Here is a 19357-nt window from a genome sequence, read left to right as displayed (position 1 = left end):
CACAATTGGTTCTTCTATGACATCATACAAAGAACCTTTTTTGGTACACTCTCAAAAAAGGATTCTTTGAACGATGCCATAGAAGAACCACTTTTGGTTCCCTAAAGAATCGTTTGTCGAAAAAAGATTTTGTCGCTGTAAAAAGAAAAACAAGTATCTCCAAAATAGTAACTTTACAGGAGAGGGCAAAAATGCTCTCACCTTTAAATGTAAGTTAATGTAAAGAGGTCTTATTCCAAGTGATTTTGGAGCATTTGTTTTTGTCCAATCATCACACCGTATAGGACAGTTGGTGTGTTGAAATGATGTAGAAAAATAAAAATCGACAAAAATGGAGATACATGGTTTTCTTTGGACAGTGACGATTTGTTAGTTTGATTTCAGGGAGTTTGGATCAGTTACAGCCTTAGATTCTACAGCAGTGCAGAAGGAGCTGGAGTCCGTGCTGAAGTATGCACTCAAAAGCGCCTCTTGTAGGACCTGAACACATAGAACCTTTACATACAAAATGTGAAGGTTCTATGTATTCAGACTAGAACCCCTTACATCATTAAACTTCAATATGGTTCTTCACACTCACACATCCCTTTTACAAGAATGGTTCTACAAAAAAAACATCCACTGAAAAGCCACAAGTGGTTCTTCCACTGCATTATGCAAGGAGTCTTTTTTTGGCACCTGTCTTTTTAAGGTGAGTGTACCTGAATGGCCAGTGCATGTAGGTGCAAGTGTATCAAATAACAAACTGCTTACAGTGTAAAGTAACACGTTACTTAATGTCCTGCTCACATTTCTGAAGTCTCTGCCTCAGTGGCCTAATTAGGTGTGATCTGTTGTGAATTTTGGCCTGTTAAAAGGGAATTCCACCAATTTTCCAAAATTTCTGAATAATTTAAACACTGAGATGTAAACAAAGTCAAACAGAGTGGTTTAATACGAAATGGTTCATTGTAGAGAAATTTATCAACTCAGATTTCGTTACAGTGGCGGTGACAGGAACCAGAATCTACAACACAAATACAGCCATTTTATTTACTATCCAAAATGACCAGTTTACCTACACGTCTTCTGAATCAGTATATGTAATAGTGATGATGGTAAAATAGTGGTAAACCTAAAAAAATGTGTTTTCTATGGATTCTCTTTTGCTTAACAATGCCTTGCATGACCGCTTAGGCCGTGAACGTGCGCTAAAGAAACGTTTTAAGCCAAAAGCTTATTTTTAAAACTATCATAAAACAATGCCTCAAGTATCAGGTAACCATTTGTAACCACTTCATGTGATAGCTTGAGATGTCTGGTTCCTATCACCACTGCTGTGAACAATTCTGACTGCTCTAGAATGGAGCATTACACCTCAAACCACTCAAAACACTTAATTTGCTTACACCTTAATAGTTGAATTATGCAGTGGAATTCCTCTTTAATACATAAAAACTTTATAAAATACCTTTTTAAACCTCAAACATCTTTAACTTTATCTTTAAAAAAAAACTTTAAAGTCTCATATGGGCTCAAACCAAACAAAGCTCTGTCACTCTTGCATTTGTGAATGAGTCACAAGCTTCCAGTAGGGTAAGTTAAGCATTTCGAGAAGGTAAAAACATGTAGTATGTTCAAAAACAACCCAGCTGGGCGTTTATCAAGAAGTGACAGGGCTGAAACACCACTGAAATAAAGGACCTGGAGTGTGTTCACAAAACATAGCAACTCAAAAAGCCATAAAAATGTGGATAATGGCTTTTCAGCAAAGGGATTCACAGAGAAAAAAGAAAAAAAAAAGCAAATGAGACACTCATACACAGCATATTGCACATGGACACTGTAACTTTTTCCTCATCGTCTAGTAAATACACAATATTATTGTTTGCATGACCATGCAACGGATGAGAGCTCTATTACCAAAAGAGTTCACAGGCTAATATACAGGACATGTTCTATTCATTGAGACAGACGTGAACAGGTGCTGCTGTATCTTTCCACACTCAGTCCTTTGAAAAGTTCAGCAGCTCAGCAACGAGACAATCCAGTAATAATAATAATAATAATAATAAAAATAGATTTAACATAGTAAAGAGACACTGATGAGCACTTCGCAAACATCAACCCCTCTCTCTCTCTCTCTCTCTCTCTCTCTCTCTCTCTCTCTCACGCACACATTCGCACACATTCATTTTCATGAACACTTTGTTAATCCGTTTGGGTCGAAGACAACACTGTTGTTTCTAAGGGGAAGAGACGTGGTCATTCAGATCAAAGGCAGTTTGTCCAACATCACTCCGCTGACAGGTTCCGACTGATGCTCCTGTCAGAGAGTCAGACTCCAGCGGCCGCTCTCCTTTGGATTCCTCAGCTCGAGCTTAAAGCAAAGTAACAAGCTGCACTCGTTCAGTACAATCATTGGTTGTTTACATTTGGTTTTCGCTTTCCAATAGAGAGGGAACGAGGTGAGGGGGGGCTACGAGTTTGGATCAGTTACAGCCTCAGATTCTACAGCAGTGGAGAAGGAGCTGGAGTCCGTGCTGAAATACGCACTCGAAAGCGCCTCTTGTAGGACCTGTTGGTGTGTAGTGTGTGCATGTGTGCCCAGTGATGGAAAGTAACAGACTGCATGCAGTTTTAGTCACTGTACTTGGAGACTCCTCGTTCAGGATCTGTATATATTTTTTAGATATATTGTTAAATAACAGTATTTTAACTAGACAATGGATTAAATGAATCAATGCTGACTCTCAAAAGTTCACTCAGACTTTTTTACTGGCCATGTGCTGGTCCAGTGTTGGGGTAACACAATACAAAGTAATGTGGTACAACAACAGGGCTGCAAATATCAAATATTCTTATTTTTGAAGATTTTATCTTGAATAGATATTATCTTGAATATTCGAATATTCGATGAGAATGAGGAATTCAATGAGGAAAGTTGCACTTTAATGATTAAATGAAAAACATTTTTTAATCTTATCAGTATTTATTATCTGCCCTGCGATGGACTGGCGACCTGTCCAGGGTGTTTCCTGCCTTCCGCCCAATGACCGCTGGGATAGGCTCCAGCACCCCCGCGACCCAGAAAGATAAGCGGCATAGATGATGAGTGTGTGTGTGTGTCTATTTATTATTCTTATTATTATTAGAAGGTAATGAAACACTACAAGGCAATGAAAAACATCACCGATAAACAATTATGGTCATAGCAAGTAGCATAAAATGCTATTCTGGGGATCTTGACCAATCTGGTAACCCTGACTGGATGGGGTGCCCATGTTTTAGATTCCATATGACCATGTTTTTTTTTTAAAAGACGCTCAAGAACTGCTCTATATCCGAGCATGGGCTAAACTCTTAACGCCCCATGTAGTTTTAGTAAGTTTTAATAAGTAATGTGATCACGTTTTCCTGTAATGAAGTAGTGTAATGCATTAAATTATTCAAACATAATAAGAAGTGTTACTCATATGTCTTTAACAGAGCAATACTAATTCACTGTAAAAAAAATCACTGCTTTAACTGCAGGTAGTTACTGGGCTACCTTAAAAAATTTTGTTGATTTAACTTTTCAGAGTATTTTCACAAAACAAGAATCGGTGTCTTTTGTTCGGTCAACTTATTGTTTGATATAATTGTTGATTGTTTGAACAAACGTTTCACAGTGTTACATGTGAAGCATTTAAGTCGGAAATTTCCTCTATGTAGATTATAGATTATCCATGCCTGTACTTTTATGGTGACTTTGATTGTGAATGTAAACAGCCTGAGTGTGGGAAAGGCTCTAAATTCAAGACCCTCAAGACCCTCAAGACCCTCTCACCTAAACAGGCTGATCTTCATTCAGGAACAGCCAATTTCATTTAGAGGTAGCTGTTTATAAACTGTTTCCACAGGATAGTTCAAACAGCATCAGGTGTTTAAAAGCAGTGATACTGACAGGCCCTTTAAATGATGTTTAACTGTGACAGTTAGTACAGGTTTTTTTGGGGGGGGGTTATGGAGTAAAGTAGAAGTAATAATTAATTAAGACTACTTTTTTTCCAGGAACTAGTAAGTAAAGCAATCCCATTATAGTTTGAAAGAAATAATTACTCATTTGTAATGGATTCCTTTTCTGTGCAACCCCAGCACTGATGCTGGCCAGTAAAAAAGTAGCACGCGAAGTGGCTTCAAGCAAATATGCTTTATACACAGTGCTTATCTAAGAATCAACTTGAGTAACAATAACAAAGAAGGATATTATTCTCATTATTATTCAAGATTCTTGGATAAGCACTTTGACCTCTTTTCAAACAGATCTTCTCTCTTAACAAGGTTCCTGTTTGGATATATATTTCCATCACTGTGTGTTTATTTATGTGTGCGTGTGTGTGTGTATGAGAATGTTGAGCTGAAAGACTTTCCACTCTGTTCTTTAAAACAAAAAAGCTTAGAATCAGTGAATGAAAATAAACAGACTGCACGGACAGTCTTTAATTAGATATTCAGACCCTCACTGTAAACGCTCAGTCTCTTTTAAAGGTGAAGGGCCACAGGTGTGTAGCAGTGGGAGTGGAGCGCAGGAGATGGAAGTTCTAGGACAGAGTTTCTTCACCGAAGTAGGAGAAGCCTTTAAACTCGTCCTGGTTGATCTGCTTGATGATGGCCTCGTCCACAGGAGTTAGCACGGGCTCCTCGCGGGTGAAGTCCTGGTCAAAGTTATTGACGTCCCGCTTGGTTTTCTGTGTGCAAAGAGCAAGAAGACAGAAGCTGAATTCACTCTCGTTATGGACAAACTATACAACTTTCTACATATCATGGAGGCCATTTAAAATTTAAAGATGTCCTAAATATATTAATTAGTGATTCATAACTCTGAAAACACAAGTTAGTTACTAAGCAACTATGGTTATTATAAAATGCTACCACAACTACATTTTTACATATGCTCTTAAAAATAAAGGTACCTAAGTGGTTCCTAGCTTGGACATACGGTTCTAGGACAAACCAGTCATTGAGTGTGTTTACATGCACTCAATAATGTAATCATAATTGGATTTCTGCAGTTATCTGATTATTTAAATGGTCATGTAAACCGCACACTCCGATTTCTTAGATCGTAGTAAGGTCTAGAAATCCAATTAAGAAATCTGATCAAGAGAGCTGGATTTTAGCTCAGTTATCAGATTTCTCAGTGGATGTAAACTCTTCCTCAGATTTCTTTCGGATTTCTCAGTTTGTGCATGTATGAAAACATATGGTGGTACTGGAAATAAGCAAGCAGTGTTGCTGTGAGACGCAGCAAAACACTTTTGGAGTGACGCTGAAACCAAATACATGCTTGACGAAATGAAGGATTTAAATATTTTTCATCTTCTAGATGATGTATGTTCAGATTTTGAGGTAAAGTGATGCATCGTCTTTAAAAAGAGTTTTACATCACGTCTACGTCACGTCATCTTCTGTGAGTTTATTGGCTGGTTGCAAAGCAGCAACCCAACTTCTGCCTGAATCATGTATACCTGCATGATTCAAGCAGTAATCGGTGCATGTGCATGTAAATGCGCTGATTGGATTACTGACAAGATCTGATTTTCTGCAGTTATCAGATTATTAAGTGCATGTAAACACACTCAATGATATTAGGCTATTTAAACTTTAAAAATGTTCAAAAAATGCTATTTAAAGAACCTCCCCCCATTCTTTAGGGAACCAAAAGTGAGTCTTCTATGGAATCCCTTCTTTGACTCCATTGGCCAATACCTGAGATGACATATTTAAAGACTGGTCTGCATTATTCTGACCAAGATTATTTACAATTGTTGGATCGTAGGAATGCCTTGATTCATCCAAACATCTAAAAAACCATCTGTGATTGGTTAGGATGCTCACAACATACAATAAAACAAGTGATTTGGTAAGCGATTGGTATGAGGCCTTTTTGCATACTGCAGTCTCCTGCAATATAAATAACAGTACTGCAAATGATCATAATGCAATAATGATTAATTAAGCAATGGAACACAGGAGGGAGTATGTTATCACAAATAACAGATACAAATAACACAGCTGTGATTTGGTTGCAGACATGAGCCGAAGGCAAGTGTTATTCTCAATAACACATGACCTTGAGTGTTCTATTGCTTTAATACAACAGTTCTGCAAAATAAATAAAAGAGTCAAAGAAAAAAGCCCTGAATATTGTATCAAAAGTGCTTTAATATTTGAAATTCCTTCCGCTAAAAACGTAGTAGCCTTTTAAATTATGTTTAGAACTATAAAACTGTCTCAATATCAGGTTCAGCTCAGCTTTTTTAATTTTGCCATATTAACCTGAATGTGATATTGTTTTAGTCAGTCTGTACAGCATGTTACATCTCATACTGTTTGCTGAAATGTATTCTATTCATTTCTGGGCAATTATAATTTGATCAGTTGTTCTGTCGTCAAAGCTACTGACCGAAACGCTCACGGAAAAGGGGGCCTCCAGGACCAGCATTATGAACCACTAGTCTAAAGCACTCAGATTTTCACCAAAAAACAGTTTCACTCGAAGATAACTACTTTTGACTAGTTTCAAACAGCATTAAAAGAGCATTAAAAATTCTCAGGCTTTTGCTGAGTAACTTTTATCCAGAATACCCTGAGGATTCAGTTGGGTGTCATTGTCGCCAGGGTGCCTCCCAGTATTAATACATTCAGGCAAGGTAAACAAAAAGTATACATGGCTTCATTTTTTCCTGAGATGTACAAAATAATGTTATTAAGGGCATCACATGTTTTGCTTAGCGTGGTCACATTAAGTGATGCGATATGCACCGTGTGGCTGCATATACGTGAAGAGAGCCCCGCTGCTTTACAGATGTCAGCATGCACACAATTAGAGGTGAAGATGAACTGAAATCACTAATGGACTCTAATGGTCATGGAGGAAAAGCTTTCATAAAGCCTTTTTTTTAGTTAGGCTACAGAAACAGGCTGATTGTAATGGGCTTGAGTTCAAAAATAAGACAGAAACCACCACCTGGTTATTATGTAAAATGGTGAATATTCAATAATATATTTTTTTCCTTAAGAATTAAGAATGTTTTTTTGGCCTTCTGGCTAAAATAAAGGTTCACTAAAGTTCACATCTCAGTAATGCCGTTTTCCATGTGTGATCAAGGGCCCACAAAAGAGCAATTGACTGTGCTTGCATTAGTTAGGAAGGCTGGCAAAGTTTCTCAGTTCCTTTCTTTCCTCAGAAACAGCAAGGTGCAAGCCAATCTGGGTAACTGCTAGGTCAGCGCTGAGCTGGTCAGCTGTGAGGTCAGTTTTTAGAACAGATGTGATAATTGGCTTTATGTGCTTTGAGGGGAGGCATGTGTCAGCCTTCACTCTCCTTGAACAGGTGGTATTAAAAGTGGGCAAAAATATTATACCACGATACTTGAAAACGTTTTAATACAGTATGTAAATTACTGTGCAAAACACAGAGACCCTCCATTTATTCAATTTTCAATCAAAGTCAGTACCAGTTATTCATTTTTCAACAACAGGAAAAGCAGAAAACATTTAAATCTAATACTGTTTTCAGTATTTAGTGTGTCTTTCTCCTTTTTTTTACAGCTAATATCTAAATAAATATTTTTCCACACCACCAAAGTTCAGTCTTAGAAGTTGTTTGCATTTTCTGCTTCTAACAATTCAAGTAATCCCAAACATATTCAGTCATATTGAGGTCTGGACCCTGGGGTGGACAGCCCATTATTCTGAGAACACCAACAGCTTCTTTGTTTGCAAATTTCTTTTTCTCAGTAATTGCTTTTTGACAGCTACACATCCTTTCAGATTCATAGCGCTGAGTTGTCTTCTCACAGTGGAAGGATGGACAGAAACACCTGTGGATTTTTTTCAGATAGGAATCAAGAGTGGAGCTTGATTTTCTCCTCTCTCTCAAAGATAAAAGCTCTAAGTTCTGTTTATCTGATGGTGACAGTTTTGGTGGTCTACCATGACTTGCATGGTTCTTATGAGTCTCATTTTCTCTATATCTTTTAATCCTTTTGAAGTCTTGAGTGCACATTAAATAAAAAAAGGGTGGTCTCTGACTTTTGCACAACACTGTGCCACAATGTGTAGTTTTTCTGAGGTTTACAAACAACTAACCAGTCAGAATACATCTGCAAACCAGAAATGCTGCATTTAAAGAGTCTATGGAAACTGACTACACAGCATTTGTTTGTAAAAGTGGTCAAAAAAACCACAGAAATTACATTAACACAATAAGATAATGGCAAAATAAGATGACAGCCAATTGGTTCTTGCTACTCTATAGTTTATGCAGATACTATACAGGCTGCTATTGTTTACAGCCTCTTTTTAATCTGTCTCTTATGACATGTGCAGTTGTTCAGAACTAAAAGATGATTATATATTTAGAAAAGCATACAATAAAGTCATTTATCACAATATCAGTAACAGACTGTTCTACTGTCCATCTTTAGGTACTGCCCACTCTATTGCATAATCAGAAGGAAATGAAAAAAATTCTTGACCCCCTTCATACATTCTGTATAGTACATGCCAAAAGTTCCCTGCCTTGGTCCTGAAGTATTCCTGCTCTGTGTATTGTGCTTTCCCTGCTCTAATCCTCCAACTAATCAACCAACTAATTAGCTAATTAACCTTTTAAATGGTCAGGACTGCACACTTCTAGAACTTAATAACTCTAGTCTGCACTGCAGTCCTTTTTGTTACTGAATAATAAGCCCAGGACGTGATTAGCCTTAGATTTTAAGGGATTAACAAGCCGAGCAGGAAAAAACGTATCCAAGACAGGGTGCTCCAGCACCGGGAAGCACTGCTGTAAGCTTATTTCTAGCTCCTCTCTTTCTTTCTTTCGTCTAACCTTCTTCCCCTCGCTCATTGCTTCAGAGGCCATCCTAAGGCCATTCGATCTGGTGTGAGAGTTGAACTGCGGGACAAGAACCCCTTCACACACTGCTACAAGCATTCCTAGCAGCTAGTCTGGGTGCCCGTGTTGTGCTGCGAGCGCCGCTGTGCTGAAAAGTGGACAGCGTCTCAGCTATTTCATCGGCCCTGCTGCCAAGAGCCTGAGGGCTACACTAACACATAAGAAGCATTTGGCCTGAAAGCATGGCTACTGCAAACTCCCCGATGACCGAGTTTTAGCCGCCAGAGCTCGCATCTGTGCCGAGACTGTCAACAGAGTGGGAACACACACGTTGGGCAAGCACACATACTCAGGATTAAAAGATCAAAATCAGAGCCAATCAAGACGCATTTTAACGGATCAACATCAGCCAAGCCCGATTCAGTTCTGATTCTTTGTTAAGGCTAATTTACCCCCCTGTGCTCTATTTGCGCCGCTGTTGTAGTGGTGCCAAAAATGGACAGATAACCACAGCTTGAGGCAGTGAGGCACATTTTCACTGTGGAATTATTCTAAAATTGAAAAACAACACAAACAGCACTTGCAGTATTTGCAATGCCAGTGTTTTTGACTGTGGATAAGCTCCGATTTTGCTTAGTTTGATTAGTTAGCTAAATAATGTAGGTCAATTTCAAACAACTTGAAATATGAAAGTCCAAAACTACAAAATGTATCTGTTTACAGCTCGCATCAGTATTTATATAGTAAAATTAAGTGATTTTACTGTAGGGAAGAAATTGGATATTTAAGTTTTAACACCCTCAGTTTCACAAATCAGAAATAAGCTGCAGGGGGGATATCATTACTGTGCACACCCATCACCCTCCTGAATTGTGTGAAATATGTAAAATATGTTAACACATCCTCTACAGGAAATAAAGTTTAATTAAATGCATTTTTTTGCACATTTGTATGCACCATTTCTATTCACATGAGTTACACTTATTGGGGGGAAAAAATAAAACATAAAATATAAAATGTGCCATAATGTCACGCTACCTTCTGGCTCGATTGGTTCAGAGGATGATTTCCCACCAAACTCCAATTCCCAGGATGCAACAGCTAATCATGTGACGAACACATCAGAGCCATCAGCCAATCGTGAGCCATTCCTGAGATCAAGCTCACCTGAGTATTGACAGGCAGCAGCTGTTTGTCATCAATGCATTCTTTAAATACTGTTCCTTCACCTCTCATGCTTTGTGAAGTATTGCTCCAGTGATCTCATTCCTGTGCATGCTCAGTGTTCTTTTTCAGGTCTGTCTTTTCCATGTTTATGACCTTTGCCTGTATTTTTAGACCTCGATTTTTGCTCTGCCCTTTTCCGTCGCTTTTGGCTTACTGTTTTTTCCCTTGTTTGATATTGGACTGTTTCTGGTTTTTACTCTTAGCCTCATACTTTCAAATGGCTGTTTTTTGGTATTGATCTACCCATCGGAAAAAAAATCTTTCTCAAGATTGTCTCAGAGAAATACAGCAGATCTCAGTATTATTTTAATGAAGGATCATTGATTTTGGAATAGTTTCTCCTAAACCCCCTTAGGAGAAAAGAGGAGATTAACTTCAGCATTTCACTATGAGAAGTTCTGGTGACGAAGGAGAAAAGCGTGAGTTTTCCTTTTGCACTAACAGATGATGAGATCTCACTTTTCTTATGGAGATATTATTCAGCTGAGACGAGTCAAACACTAAAGAGTTAAGTCACATGTGTGGTAACATTTTGATCAAAGTGAGAAACTGAGTTTTATTTCTCAGGAGCCAAATTTCAGAAACAGGAGAAAATGGCTAAAGTCTCACTCTGATTTCAAACTGGACTGGAGAAATACCTGAGATCAAGAGGAGATCTCATTCAGAATATGTCTATCCTCTGGGTAGCCCCGTATTAACAGTGTGAATTTTCCTGTTTTCATTAAAAGTTCATCTCTTTTCACCTGCGTGTATCCGACCTAGCCTGATTCGTAACACGTAACCTTTGCACAGGCCTTTTTTTTAAAATATTTTTTCCAATATGTTAAATTCAGAAAATAAACAGTAATTGTGCATTAAAATATGTTCTCTGTAGAGGCTGTGTAACTTTTTTCACTTAGAAATTCAACAAAACAAGTTATTTGACCAGGGGTGCCTAAATTTGTCATGACTGACCAGGATCAGGTGGCTTGTAACACATAATGTAACCTAGGAAGACTGACCAAAGAACAAAAGCCTCACTCACATTTCTTACATGAACACAGTCAAGTAAAATAAACTGAAACGGAAATTAGACTTTTCTCCTGTTTGTTTCTTGCTCTGAATCCTTTCATGCTTCATCTGTTTTATATAACTGTTAGTAAACAGCAAATTTCTGTTATATATAACTGACAAATAGGAGTGTCCCATCTCACAGTTAGAAAAGTATAGCACAAACAAACAGTTACAGAAGCTGGGACAGAAGGTGTTACAACCCTCCCCGGTCACCTCTACCATTGTAAAGTAACTGGCACCCTGTCACGTCTTACCTAAATTTGCTTGGAGCACCTGTATTATCTACAGATTGCTCCAAGCTGGGGGCAGAATTCTTGTTCAGGTGCCCCTAACACATACACAGTATACGCGCAGTTATGGAGTTATGGAAGGTCACAGGCAGCCACATTCATATAGACATGCACAGACACACACAGAGCAACACAACCCCTGAGTACTCACAATGCGAGGTTTGAAAGGTGGCTTGATTTTCTTCTGCTCCAGCAGCACCCAATCGATCTCTTTAAAGAATGGATGCACCTTAATGGCTTCCTCCAGGCCCTGGGACACCACACAGCCGAGCCGCTTATTGGGACTCTTCGTCATGAACTAGACGAGAAGAGGGAGAAAGAGAAAAGGTTAGAGAAGGAGTGAGTGACGGCAAAGAGGCACTGCAGCCCCCATCTGCTTCACATACAGTACTGTGCAAAAAAAGAGACCACACTTTTTACTGCACTTTCAGTGAAAACAGCCATTTAGTACATGTTTTTTCATGTTTTCAGCAGAAAACAGTTTAACAGTGTTACACAGAAGCATCAACAAACTAAAAAAATACCAAAACTTCAGTATTTAGTGGATCTATCTTTTGCCTTTATTCAGTTCTTTTCAGGAGACTTGCTTTCAGTTTTTCAAAGAAAAATTGTGAGATATTTTTCCACACCTCCAAAGTTCAGTCTCAGAAGATGGTCGCACAATCAAAGCAAGGCCAATTACAAATTTAGACTCGTCAGTCAAACCTTACTTCACATCTCAGATCCAGTGTTGTTGTTCTGTTTCCTTTTCTCAGTAACAGCTTCTTGGCAGCTACACATCCTTTCAGACCCATAGCGCTGAGTGGTCTTCTCACAGTGGAAGGATGGACAGAGAGATCTTCAGATATTTTCAGATCTGAAGCAACAGTGGAGCCTATTTTTTTTCCCTCTCTCTCCCAGATGAAGACTTTAAGTGCTGTTTATCTGATGGTTGTTAGGAGCCCAGTTTTCTCTCTCTATATATTTTTAACCCCTTAACATTCCAGGCTTATTACATACAAAGGCTTATTATTCTTCAACTACAGAGACTTCAGTGCAAACTAACTGAGCTTTTCTTAGGTTATAGAAGGAGTGAGTGTGAGTGTGTGAGTGTGGTCTTGACTGAAACTGAAATAGATGAAGGATGGTCTTTAAACAGTACTGTAGCTCGATGGTTGGTAGTAATCTGACTACTATAAGTCACTTTGATTACTAATACATCTGTGTTAAATATATAGAAGCTAATGGCTGGGTCAGAGGATGTGCGAGGTATTCAGTGTTGCTATCCACCGTCAGCGGGTGATGTAACATTGGGTCCGGCGGAAGGATGACCCAGGGTGACCATAGGTCATGTGACCAAAGTGCCAGTGAGACAGATCGCAGTGTGACATGGTTCAGTCCAAGACAAACACACCGCCGTTCCCACAAATGGGCCAAAGTAAATCTGGGACATGTGATGGAAAAAAGCAATACACACACACACACACACTCATCGATGGACTGCGCACAAAGCATGCAAACACAAGCAAACACATACACACACATATACTGACAAACACAAACAAACACTAATATGAGCTATGGCTTTAGGGATGAAGGTCACACATGAACTAAACTCTTTATTAAAACACAAACACAAGCAGGCACACACACACATGCACACTGGTCACGGCTGTAAAGATGAGACACAACGCTGGACCGTCTTCCCCGAAATCAGCTCTTCAAGATTACACAAGTCAAACCTCAGGAGGGAACACACACTGTTCTTTTCCCACAAGAAGTGTCACTTCACCCAGCCCCTCTCCCACTCTCTCTCCCTCTCTCGCTTTCACTACGACATTCTGAACTCTAGCCAGACTCCCCACTTAACTAATCAGCACAGGGAGTGAGTAAGTTAGGCAGAGACAGAGAAAAAGGCACAGATGCAAGCAGAGACAGAAGAAGAGAGAGAGGATATGATGTGATTTAAGTCAAAGTTATCACCAACAATGACAAAAGCACAGTGTCATTTTATATTAATTATTTATCAGTCGTAGAACATTGAAACAAAAAGAGACAGTAAGAGACATTTGTATCTTTGTTGTTATATGCAGCACTATGAACCCCCCTGGACAAATCGCGTTTTGTTGATATTCTAAGTGAAAATAAGTTAACATATGATACGACATTTTAATGCAAATTTTAGTGTACACATTCTGTTTATTTGAGTTATAAAATGTGCAACAGTGTTTGCACAGGGCACATTATATGCTTTATTATTTACCCAATGTGTTAAATTCAGCAACTAAACAGTAACTGTGCATTAAAATCTTCCGAAGTGTGCAAATTTGTAATTTATTTTCACTTAGAAAATGTCAATTGACCAGGGGCGCCCAAACTTTTGCACCTGACTGTATTTTGCTTTGATTTGGATTTGATGAAAGTTATTGTTGTGTGTTGTTTTGTGGAAATAAAAAAAACATCTTTTACATTTCTGCCTTGCTTATCATTTCTTTTTACAGATTCTTGTCGATACAGACTGTAAACAAAGGTAAACGTGACTTACTGTTAACCAGATTTGGGCAAAATACTGGCTGAATGGCTGAAAACTGAATACACTGTCCTAAATGTCTTCAGTATTCAGCATTCAGAACACATTTAGAATATATTCAGTACACACTGATAATTCACACTGGGAAAAAAACTTTTTTTTTCTTAATTCAGTTACCCGCTGGTACTGGTTTTACTGCAGTTTTCTTCATGTAATTCTTCTGTTAATGTGTTTCACCAAAAATTAACTTGTCATTTAAATGAAGCTAAAAGGTTCTCAATATTTTTTTTCTCTCTCACCACCTGCTTCAGTCTACCGCTGCTCCCAAACCCCCAAAGCAGTACAAAATGATGCTCACAAACACTACAAACACATCACTCACAAATATGTTAGTTTTATCATCCCTTAGAGGTTCTCAGTAATGCTCAGATTAATAATTGGCTCATTGCACTATTTTATCCGTCTACTCAGGCTTTAGTGTGCTGATAGTAAAACAGTTAATAAACAAACAAAGTAAGTATCATTCTAAAATGTAAGTAACTATTCTGAATACTGCCTTTACACAATGTAAAGGACTTGGACTGAATACAGATACTTCATTTCTGTATTCTGTTCCCAATACTTATATTCCGTTACATCCCAACCCGCAGTGTAACAGAATTTAGTACTGTGCAAAAGTCAGAAACCACCTTTATTTATCCACCTTTATGCATTTTCCAGTCAAAACGGCCACTGAGCACAAGTTATTCATTTTTCTGGAGAACAGATTATATATAACAATCCCTTGTATAAGGAAAGAGAAAGTAGAAAAAAAGTGAAAAAACAGAAGTTTTCAAAACTGGAATTCCGAAAGATACAGAAAAAAATGGAACTCCTAACAACCGTGCAAGACCTGGTAGACCACCAGAACTGTCCCTATCAGATAAACAGCACTTAAAGCTTTCATCTTTGAGGTAGAGGAGAAAATCAAGCTGCTTCAGATCTGAAAACATCCACAGGTGCTTCTGTCCATCCTTCCACTGTGAGAAGACGACTCAACACTATGAGTCTGAAAGAATGTGTAGCTGTCAGATGAAAAAAGGAAATAAACAATAAAGAAAAAAATCAAACAAAGAAGCTGCTGGTGTTCTCAGGTCTCACGGACTCTCAGGAGGTCTGGACTCACGATCCCAGAGTCCAGACCTCGACATCACTAAATGTTTTTGGCATTGTGAGAAGTACAAAATGCAACCGACTTCTAAGGCTGAACTTTGGAGGTGTGAAAAACATCCCTGAAGATTACTGTGGGAAACTGAAAGCAAGTCTACTGAAATGAATGGAAGCTGTAATAAAGGTGAAGAGTGGACACACTAAGAACTGAATAAAATGCCATTGTGTTTGTTTCTGAGGCTTCTTATGTTCTCTGTCTTTTCCTGACCCTAAACAAAAGGGTGGTCTGTCACTTTTGCAGGGTAAGGAATGGAATTGTGGACCACATAGGTCCTCGTACTTTACTGTATGTAATGGAATTTGTAATTATGTAGTTACATTTGAATAATATAGCAAAGTAGAAGTAATAACTCAACCCCTATGTGGGTTAAAGTAATGGTTCACAGAGAAATCAAAAGCACACAGTTCACCCCAAATAATCAACCAACCAATACATGTTTGATGTCTTAAGTTTGCTTCCTTAGTTTTGAGGTTAATATAACAGTCACCATCAACAAAGATTTCACTTCTTAGCTACATTATCCTTACAGACTGAAAAAGCCAAACATGTCTTGGCTGATCAACCTCATTTGGGGTAACTATTCCTTTAAGGCATAGAGGGGTAGTGATCAAAGGGTAAAAGAGGTAGAGGAGAGATGAAAGATGAAAGCTAGGAGTGTAAACAACAGGACAGGCTAATCAGCAGCTCACCGCTTTGAGGATGCTGACGGCCTCTTTGCTGAGCCACACTGGATAAAGCACATCATCATGGAGGATAGACTCAAACAGATCGTCCTCATTATCAGCCTCAAATGGTGGTTGGCCCGCCATCATCTCGTACATTAACACACCCAGAGCCCACCAATCCACCGACGGGCCGTACTCCAGCTCCTGCAAAGATCTGTGTGGGCCAGAATCACAGTCACTTTATTGTCGTGTGCACAGAGTTTAACTGATATGGTAACTTCATAAGAGAAAGAACATCTATTAACCCTCTAAAGACTTTGGCACTGTATATTGGTCAACATCTCATCTAGTCAATTTCATAAACACATAACTTACATATTAGTTGTTGTTTTTGTTGTTGAATAATTCTTAGAGCGGTGGAAAAAAAATAAGATTTCCTTATTACAACAACAACAACATTAAATTCCTACTTGCACACCGTTTCTCTCAGATATCAACAGTAAATTTAATGATATGACAATAACAATATACAGTCATATGCAAATGTTTGGGCACCCCAGTCAAATGATGCTATTTTTGATTTTCAAAGTGATAATAAGTTTACATATCCTCTACAGAGAACACACTCCTGCACATTTTAATGCACAGTTACCGTGTATTTAAAACAGAAAATGTGGCCTGTGCAAAAGTTACGGCACATTTTACAATGTGTGTTTTATTTTTCTTTCAGTTTGTTAAAGTCAGCAAGTAAATAAAAAATCGTGCAGTAACATTTACGGAAACTTATTTAAGTTCCCAGTAGAGGATGTGTTAACTTACCGTCACTTAGCAAATCAACAAACATTTGTAATTTAACTGGAAGTGTTCAAACTTGATCACGACACAGGAAGCAGTCAAACACAAAAGGATTTCTTACCATCACAGCAGTCATGGCTACACAATAATGTTTCAGTGAGCCAGTAAAGTGACTAAACGTATGGAAACAGAAGTATGAGTAACTCCAACTACTGATTGCTGCAACCATCTAAGTGTTCATGAGTTTGAACCACTGCGATGCCCCAGCTATCCGTAACTGGGAGCCCAAGAGGAGAAAAAACCTGGAGGGACTGTGTGAAGGAAATCTATCTTACGGGGAAACTGAGGAAAAAACAAATCTTGTATAGCTTATTGAGCTGAGACGCAGAACAAAAATGTCAGAAGAGCTTTTGTCTAAGTAGGAAAGCTTGAATTGGGAATTCTAGTGGCCTCCAACTCAAGAACACTGCATAATGAGTCACTTTCTAATTTTAAGTGGTGCTGACGTCATGTTTTACAGTACAGTTTGATTTAACATTGTACACACTATGTCAAACTTCCTGTGTTGTCATAATATACTGTTCCAGTCATGCACAATACGCTGTGTCCAGTATAGGAGTTCATATGTTTAGCACAGTGTGCATGAGATAGAAATCAAACATGCGTGAGAGAGAAATCAAACATGGTATGAAACCTGAAGAGCTGTTTAGCCGATTTCTGTACCTATTCTAAGCACTGGATTTGATTTAGGCTGCAAGATCATGACAAAAATGATAATGGTGATTATTTTGAGTGATATTCTGTTTATGATGGACCAGCTGTGATTACCCCAAATTGCATGTTTTTAGTGCATGTTCCAGAGAGACAGCCTGTGATCTGGCAGACCTTGTGAACCATGACTCATCAGAATGCTCAGGGAAGACTCACTGGGAAAATCTGAGGTTGATCCATTCCTTCAACACATGTTTCTGCGATTCAGTGGAAGCTTATATGCCTAGAAGTGCTGTTTATGACTACTGGTAGATGGCTTGATATTTATTCTACAGTGACACTACTGAAAGGTGTGAATTAAACGTACCACTGTCCCAAATGGAGATACTAACCTTCCTGTTGTGTTGCGATTCAAATTGACCCATTTCAGAGTTTAAAAACATGGGAAAAATATTTTTCATCATTTTTGGAACACAAAACCTTTTCCGCCTGGCTTAATCAGTGTACACGTAAATGGAAAAAGACTACTTAAACCCCTCCTGCATGTTTATGTTACACAAATTGGCCCAATCCCAATTCACCCCTTACCCCTACCACTTCGCCCTTAGCCCTCTGTTTTGTACGTTTACCTCTAGGGGTAGGGTGTCCCGATTTTTGTTGAGATAGAGGGGTAGGGCGAAGTGTTAGGGCTACATGGAGGCACACTTCAAACAGAGTGTTATGAGAAAAAAAATTAAAATGACCTATTTCTATAAGAAGATGAACCCAGTGAGGAGCTGAACTTTATCCTCCTCTGCTATCACTGCAGACTGGCAGGGTCACCTACAGAGCACCACTGGTAGCCTGTAAATGAAGTAATGTTCTTTTTTATTTGAGGGTCCCATTTCATAGGGGAAGATTTCCACCACTACCCTTTGTAACTATGTTTCAAGGGGCAAGGTGACACTCAAAAACAGGGGATAGGGATGAAAATAGGAAATGGGATTGGACCTTAATGTCCTAAATAGTCCTATAGTCCTACCAACATTACGCACCTGTACTCTCTCAGAGGTTGAAAAGATGAGCAATATGAGCAGAAAAATGGCAGGTCAGGAGGCTCTGGAACACAACCTTGATCAGGATAGTGAAGTAAAGGAGGAACTGTCTGAAGGCAGTTTTGATCTTGAGATCAATTCTGATTATGATGATGAATTGTAAGATGATGAGGGTATTGTCCCACAGCCATCAATTCCAAAGAGAGATGTTCATATCCAAAAATAGCATCAAAACATGCAGCGGGTCAATCTGACCCAGGTACATTGTTGTTCCTTACAGCTGAACATAACAGGAGGGTTAATAATGATGCTACTAACTGTACAGCCTTACACTGGTTCACGACATTGTGTAAGACATTATTTATATGAATGTTTTGGACATAAAAACATCATTTGAGTTGTTACAATAAGATTTGTTACTGTGCTTTTAGACAATACTAGGCTTAGGCAATATGAGGATATGTTATTGTTTCTGTGATATATTGCGCAACGATGCACTTTGCTGAGTATTTTGCAGATATCAGCAGTACTTAACCAGCTGACCGGATGTCAGCTCAGTGTGCCATTTTTCATAACCCTTTGAACAGTTCTGCTGGTGCAACTTGTTTGCAAATCTCATAAAAAGAAAATATTCTGATGCAGATGCTGTATTGTGAAAGTGTCTTCAAGTATTGTGATTTTTTTCTATTATATTTATACCCTATTGTCCACCCTTGGCAAATACTTTAAACAGGCCACATCACTAACAATGGCATACACAAATTCTCATGTACTCTCATTGTGAAGCAAGACGCCCCAAAATGTTGTACCTCAGGCGCGATGTAGTCAGGAGTGCCACAGAAAGTGGTGGTAGTGATGCCGTCCAGAATGCCCTCTTTGCACATGCCAAAGTCAGCCAGCTTACAGTGGCCTTCAGCGTCTAACAGGATGTTGTCCAGTTTGAGGTCTCTGCACACACAAAGAAAGACAGAGAGAACATGAGGCAGCCATCAGTGACATA

At 38.7% G+C, this 19357-nt stretch overlaps 1 protein-coding gene across 1 annotated transcript in view; it reads right to left on the bottom strand.

The window, feature by feature from the left end:
• Window positions 1-3067: 3067 nt before the first annotated feature.
• The window catches only part of prkceb (protein kinase C, epsilon b), a 137233-nt gene continuing 120943 nt past the window's right edge, over window positions 3068-19357 (bottom strand). Inside the window, exons 12-15 of the mRNA XM_036573827.1 lie at window positions 19150-19305; window positions 15842-16031; window positions 11585-11731; window positions 3068-4709 (exon numbers count right to left, since the gene is read on the bottom strand). Of these exons, the coding sequence (XP_036429720.1) occupies window positions 4563-4709; window positions 11585-11731; window positions 15842-16031; window positions 19150-19305 (640 nt within the window). The 3' untranslated portion in view covers window positions 3068-4562. The remainder of the gene's footprint in view (window positions 4710-11584; window positions 11732-15841; window positions 16032-19149; window positions 19306-19357) is intronic.

The sequence above is a fragment of the Colossoma macropomum genome, unplaced genomic scaffold (assembly GCF_904425465.1).
Source record: "Colossoma macropomum unplaced genomic scaffold, Colossoma_macropomum, whole genome shotgun sequence".
Classification (NCBI taxonomy): Eukaryota; Metazoa; Chordata; class Actinopteri; order Characiformes; family Serrasalmidae; genus Colossoma; species Colossoma macropomum.
The sequence above is the reverse complement of the archived record's forward strand: the minus strand, read 5'-3'. Positions and strand labels throughout refer to the sequence as shown.